At 51.1% G+C, this 6229-nt stretch overlaps 2 protein-coding genes across 5 annotated transcripts in view; one reads left to right on the top strand and one right to left on the bottom strand.

The window, feature by feature from the left end:
- ADCY6 (adenylate cyclase 6) overlaps positions 1 to 3215 on the top strand; it is a 25649-nt gene extending 22434 nt beyond the window's left edge. For 3 of the 4 annotated variants that reach the window (XM_032294920.1, XM_032294910.1, XM_032294925.1), the window contains exons 22-23: positions 377 to 501; positions 706 to 3215. In XM_032294920.1, coding sequence (XP_032150811.1) covers positions 377 to 501; positions 706 to 831 — 251 coding nt within the window. In that variant the 3' untranslated portion in view covers positions 832 to 3215. The remainder of the gene's footprint in view (positions 1 to 376; positions 502 to 705) is intronic. The other variant, XM_032294935.1, reaches the window with a different exon arrangement.
- A 404-nt stretch (positions 3216 to 3619) lies between these two features.
- TEX49 (testis expressed 49) overlaps positions 3620 to 6229 on the bottom strand; it is a 36127-nt gene continuing 33517 nt past the window's right edge. Inside the window, exons 3-4 of the mRNA XM_032294968.1 lie at positions 4718 to 4862; positions 3620 to 3805 (exon numbers count right to left, since the gene is read on the bottom strand). Of these exons, the coding sequence (XP_032150859.1) occupies positions 3757 to 3805; positions 4718 to 4862 (194 nt within the window). The 3' untranslated portion in view covers positions 3620 to 3756. The remainder of the gene's footprint in view (positions 3806 to 4717; positions 4863 to 6229) is intronic.

Here is a 6229-nt window from a genome sequence, read left to right on the forward strand (position 1 = left end):
TTTTTTTTTTTTTTTTTTTTTTTTTTGAGGCAGGGATTTGCTCTGTCACCCAGGCAAGAGTGCTGTGGTACAATCACAGCTCACTGCAGCCTCAACTCCCAGGCTCAGTCAATCTATTCTCCAACCTCAGCCTCCCGAGTAGTTGGGACTACAGGTGTGCACCACCATGCCTGGCTAATTTTTGTATTTTTTTGTAGAGATGGGGTTTCACCATGTTGGCCAGGTTGGTCTTGAACTAGATCGTTCTTTACAACCAGGAGACTTGTGCTTTTTCCACTTTTTTCTCTGGGTCTTTCTACTGGTGCCAGGAGGTGGGATGACTCCCTGGGTTGACCCTGGATCATCCACTAGTCTCTTACTGTTCTTCCCACCTCAGGGCTGAACATGGGCCCAGTTGTGGCAGGTGTCATCGGGGCCCGGAAGCCGCAGTATGACATCTGGGGGAACACAGTGAATGTCTCTAGCCGTATGGACAGCACGGGGGTCCCCGACCGAATCCAGGTGAGGGGAATATGAGCAGGGGCTGGGAGGAGAATGGGCCCGGAGGGCTTCCATAGGTGTCTCTGTGGTCTGCTAGGACAGGGGTAGGGTGGCTAGTATTCTGTGTTTGGTGGGGCAGGGTTGGGGGAAGGGAGCTACCCTGGGCCCCTGCAAATGCAGCAGGAAGGATTCCAGGCTAAGCAGGCTCCCCTCCCACTCCCCCAGGTGACCACGGACCTGTACCAGGTTCTAGCTGCCAAGGGCTACCAGCTGGAGTGTCGAGGGGTGGTCAAGGTGAAGGGCAAGGGGGAGATGACCACCTACTTCCTCAATGGGGGCCCCAGCAGTTAGCAGGGCCCAGCCACAAATTCAGCTGAAGGGACCAAGGTGGGCATTGAGAGGACTCTGTGCTCGCTGGGTGGAGCTGTGGCAGGGGGCACTGGGCCTCTAGACCCTGCTAACCACAAAAGGGAACACCACAGCAGGCTGTGCTTGGATTATGCTCTACTGCCCTCAAGCTGGTGAACAAGGGGCTACCTACCAAGAGGATTATTGCAAGTGACTTTCTTTCTTAATTGGGGCAGGGCTGCTCCCTCTCCAATCTTCCAGCTTTTGGGAGCAGGGGAGGGGTCAGTAACAGAAGCAGAGGGAGCTCTCTTGCCTGAGGGATTAAAATGGCAGCTTGCCATGCCTATCCCTTCCCTGTCTGTCTGGGCAGCAGGTTCAGGGCTGGGCCCTTCTTTTCCCTCTTTTTTCCTGGGAATATTTTGTACAATATTTTGTACAAAGATAGGCATGAGGAGTGCCTATTCCATGCTTGCCTTTGCAATACCTGCATCCCCAGCACTGGTCTTGGGCACTTCCCCACCCCAGCCAGGTGTCCCTCCTAAGCACAGGGCAAAGGAGGGAGATGCTCTGGGGAGCCAGCTCTGGCCATATTTCAGGAGAATGTTTCCATGTGCCAAATCGTAGTCCCATGATCTGTCCCCAAAGGGGAACAAAGGGACCTCTGACAGCTTAGATTTAGCCCCAGTTCCTGCACGCTCCAGGGAACGAGGTGTCTGGCCTCACTGGTACTGTGAAAATGCTCAGAGCGCAATCCTGTGTGTGGGGATGTCAGGTCAGGAGCTGGAAGTTCACCTGTAGGTGCCAAAGAACAGGCCGGCCAGGGCTAGGGCAGTGCCAGACTCTGATCTAAGGACCCCAAAGGGGTGCTGATCAGGTCACTCTGCCCCAGTGCTCTCTTGCTGTCTGCTGGCAAGGGGCCATGGAGCATCTCTCCCTCTTCTGTTGCCAAATAGAAAAGGGTCAGGGCATGGAGAAAGATGACCCTGAGCCCAAACCTGCCCTCCCAAGTCTCGCGTTGGGGAGGGCCTGTGTGTTTGTGTAACTGTGTGTGCATGTTGGTCTTTGTGTGCATATCTGTTTTCCAGGTCTGTGTGAGTCCTTGTGCTCCTGCTCCTCAGCTCTCCACCCCAGGTCGCCTCTCTCCTGTGGGCCTCTGTCTTCTGGGAATAAAGCAGGGTTTCCTATTCCAGGGGCTGTAGAGAGATGCCCAGGTTGCACAGGAGTGGGATGGGGTGTGGTAGCAAAAGGAGGGAGAGGAGTCCTTTTTGTGCCAAATCCCTAAGTGCCGTTTGGGGCCATGTGTGCAGCGTGACTCCCCCTGCCTGTGGCAGGGACCTAAGCACTTGCTTGAGCCCCAGTGCTCCATGCAGCACTTGAACTGTCTGGGGTTTGGTGGACAGAGGCTCAGGAATTTCCTGGGTTCCCCAGATAGTGTCCTGGGACATGGTTTGCTTTGGGGCTAGGGTAGCATGGGATCCCTCTGAGGACCCAGATACTGGTACTAGGGACTGGGGAAGGGGAACCTTAAACTTGGCTTTTCCCAGCCTTCATCCTGATTCTAGCATGTTTCTGGCTCCCAGGCCCTTGTGAAGCCTTGAGGGCTGGCAGAATGGTTAGGAAGTTGAACTCTAGATTCCCTTCCTATCTTTGCCTTCCTTCCTTTCCCTGCAGCCTCCTTGATTCTGGCCTGAATTTGGTTGTGCCTCAGTTTCTCTGTCTATATCTATTTAAGCCAAAGGCACTAGCCTGAATTTTGCTTGAAGATCACTTTGTCTCGGAAATGACTAGAGAGGCAGAGGAGAAGGGTTTCCAGAGTTGCTGGGTTTGGGAGTGGAAGGGGCAGGCAGTGCACTTGCCCTTCTTCATGCATCTTCTGATACCAGCTCCCTGTGGAGGCCTAGTTTCTGGGTACCACCTCCCTTGGGCATCTTCATGCACCAACCAAATGGGCCATCAGGTACTTCATTAGTCATGGCAGAAGAGGGGAAAAGACTTGTTAACAGACAGAAAATCTGCTCCCCTGCCCCCAGCCATATCCCTGGATAGGAAGGGATAGGAAGAGACTACTTGGTGCCATGAGGTAGGGGTGAGGGTGTAAGTAGATCAGAGTGGGAAGACCTCAGCCTTGGGTGGCTTGTCTCTGCTTCTTGCCAGGTGGGAGGGCCTGTCCACATCCTGGCTCCCTGTACCACAGTGCCAGCCATGCCCTTCCCCTGGGCTACCATTGCCCCTTTCCTCACCAGTTGGTGGAGGAGTCAGGAGATGGGAGGCCATGGGCTTTGGTTTTATAATGTAACCACTGTGGGAGGGGGGAGGATGGTGTACCATGTATTTCAGTGAAATATTTAATATATTTAAATATCAATAAAATCAAACTCTTTGTAAAATTCCCTGTTCTGTGTAGCTGTTCTGGGCCCTGGGTGGGTCAGAAGTGACAGAGCCTGATGTAGAAGGCAACCTCCTGCCCCAGGGCTCTGTGGGCCTCTCGTCTGTGGTCAGAGGACTTCCTGTGGCTTTCTCCTTGCTAAGGAGAAGCTGCAGTATCTTCAGAGTGTGACTACTCAAGGCCTTTCAGCATCATGAGCTCCAGTGTGTGCCTTCCCAGATTTATTACGCTGACCCCTGCTATGCATGAGGCCCGAGGTTCTTTCCAGTGCCTTGGCCCCTTGCAGACCTCTCACTCCAAGGTCTGGCTCATTCAGGAATCTCTCCCAAACCACCTCTCACAACAACCTGGGCACTGGAATCACCCCACCCTCACCCCACAACTCCCCCAGTGCACACAAGCAACTTTTAGTCCAATCTGTTTACTCTGCTTTCTCCACCACCTCCTCCCATTAGTCAGCCATCAGAACTGGGAAACCCCCTTCTTTCCTTCTCTTTAAACTCTTTCAACAATTCATCTTGTCTTTCTGCAGCCGCATCTTATTAATATAGACCGAAGGTTCTGTCATTGAGAATAGAGTGATCCATAAACCTAGAAAGAAGAGATTCAGAGAGAAATTCAGCCAGGCCAGGCTGGAGGGCAGGAAATCCTTAAAAATAGCTCCTAAGAGGCCAGGCGCGGTGGCTCATGCCTGTAATCCCAGCACTTTGGGAGGCCAAGGCAGGCAGATCACCTGAGGTCAGGAGTTCAAGACTAGCCTGGCCAACATGGTGAAACCCTGTTTCTACTAAAAATACAAAAATTAGCCGGGCGTGGTGGTGGGCACTTGTAATCCCAGCTACTTGGGAGGCTGAGGCAGGAGAATCACGTGAACGCCCAGGTGGCAGAGGTTGCAGTGAGCAGAGATTCTGCCCCACCCCCCCCGGGGTGGGGGCAGGGGAACCCCCCACCAAAACAAAAAAAAAAAAAAAAAAAAAAAGCTCCCAAGACTGCCTCAGGGCAGAATGAGTAGGTATAGTGATGAAAAAGTAGGGCTGCTGCTGGGCGCCCTGGCTCACACCTGTAATCCCAGCACTTTGGGAGGCCCAGGCTGGTGGATTGCCTGAGGTCAGGAGTTCGAGACTAGCTTGGCCAACATGGTGAAACCCTGTCTTTATAACAAAAAATAAAAAATTAAAAAAAAAAAAAAAGTAGGGCTGCTGCCAATGGGTAATTTGAGGGGTGTAGAGGTAGTGAGGAAGGCAGCACTGGGCTGCCACAGGAATACTATGGACACTTGTTTTGCACCAGCTCAGAAGTCACACCCACAAAGAGAAACACAAAGACAAATCTATAACTCCTTTGAATGCATCATGGCCCAACTTCTGGGGCCAGTTTTCTCTGATAAGACTCAAATCTCTCCTTCTATTTCCCTAACCTGACCAGAGATGAAATAGTCACTATTTAAGGGAAGGGAAGGAGTACTTCCCTTCAACTCCCCACGTTTTCCCCTCCCAGCCTAACCTGGTCATCGCGCTTTTTATGAGACAGTGTCGTGGGCCCCGGATCCATGGCATGATTTCCTCTGGACGTACTCCTGGATCATGGGAACGCCAGAAGCTGAAGTTCTGAGCGTCAGTCAAGGGGACTCTGAAGACCTGATTGGGAACTGAATGGGTGGGGGGAAGGGCAGGTTATCTAATTCCTTCAAGTTCTCTGCTCACTTTCCTGCCTCAGGGCAGCAATAGCCCAGCCCAGCCCAGCCCAGCAACTGCTGGGCCTGACCAGGTGCTGAGAGGTCCTGGGAGTGTGGTCACCACACCCTGCTTCACTTCCGGATTCCAGCATCTCACACCCTTCATGGTCAAATGACTGTCTTGGTTCTTCCTGCTGCTAGTAAGCCCATCTCCAAGAGAGCTTTCTCCAAGTGCTAAGATGGTAGAAAAACAAGTGGCCCACCCACTTGGGAAATGTGTAAAAATAATAGGTCCACTGATCTATTATTTTTCTTTTTTCTTGGCTTTTTTCTTTCTTTTTTCTTTTCTTTTCTTTTTTCTTGGCTTTTTTCTTTCTTTCTGTTCCCTCCTCTTGGAAAAAAATGCCTTCCTTTGCTCACTTCAGGTAATTCTCTGAAACCTAACTGATACCACCTCACATTTAGATGCTATTAATAGATGTCATTTATCTAGTGTCTATCATGTTCTAGATGTGGTATTAAATATTTTTTAAATTTTTTGAAATAATATCAGATTCAGGTGCTGTTTGAAAAAGTACTTTTGGCCAGGTGTGGTGACTCATGCCTGTAATCCCAGTACTTTGGGAGGCCAAGGCAGGCGGATTACTTGAGATCAGGAGTTTGAGACCAGCCTGGCCAACATGGTGAAACCCCATCTCTACTAAAAATACAAAAATTAATCGGGCATGGTGGCAGACACGTGTAATCCCAGCAACTTGGGAGGTTGAGGCAGGAGAATTGCTCGAACCCGAGAAGCAGAGGTTGCAGTGAGCTGACATTGTGCCACTGTACTCCAGCCAGGGCAGCAAGACTGTATCTCAAAAAAAAAAAAAAGGAAAGAAAAAGGTATTTTTGGCCGGGCGCTATGGCTCATGCCTGTAATCCTAGCACTTTGGGAGGCCGAGGTGGGTGGATCACCTGAGGTCGGGAGTTCAAGACCAGCCTAGCCATCATGGTGAAACCCCATCTTTAAAAAAAAAGAAAAAGAGCCGGGCGCGGTGGCTCACGCCTGTAATCCCAGCACTTTGGGAGGCAGAGGCGGGTGGATCACGAGGTCAACAGATTGAGACCATCCTGGTCAACATGGTGAAACCCCGTCTCTACTAAAACTACAAAAAAAAAAAATTAGCTGGGCATGGTGGCGCGTGCCTGTAATCCCAGCTACTCAGGAGGCTGAGGCAGGAGAATTGCCTGAACCCAGGAGGCGGAGGTTGTGGTGAGCTGAGATCGCACCATTGCACTCCAGCCTGGGTGACAAGAGCGAAACTCTGTCTCAAAAAAAAAAAAAAGAAAAAGAAAAA

Source organism: Sapajus apella, unplaced genomic scaffold, assembly GCF_009761245.1.
Source record: "Sapajus apella isolate SASKATOON/1434 unplaced genomic scaffold, GSC_monkey_1.0 scaffold2, whole genome shotgun sequence".
In the NCBI taxonomy this organism is placed as follows: domain Eukaryota; kingdom Metazoa; phylum Chordata; class Mammalia; order Primates; family Cebidae; genus Sapajus; species Sapajus apella.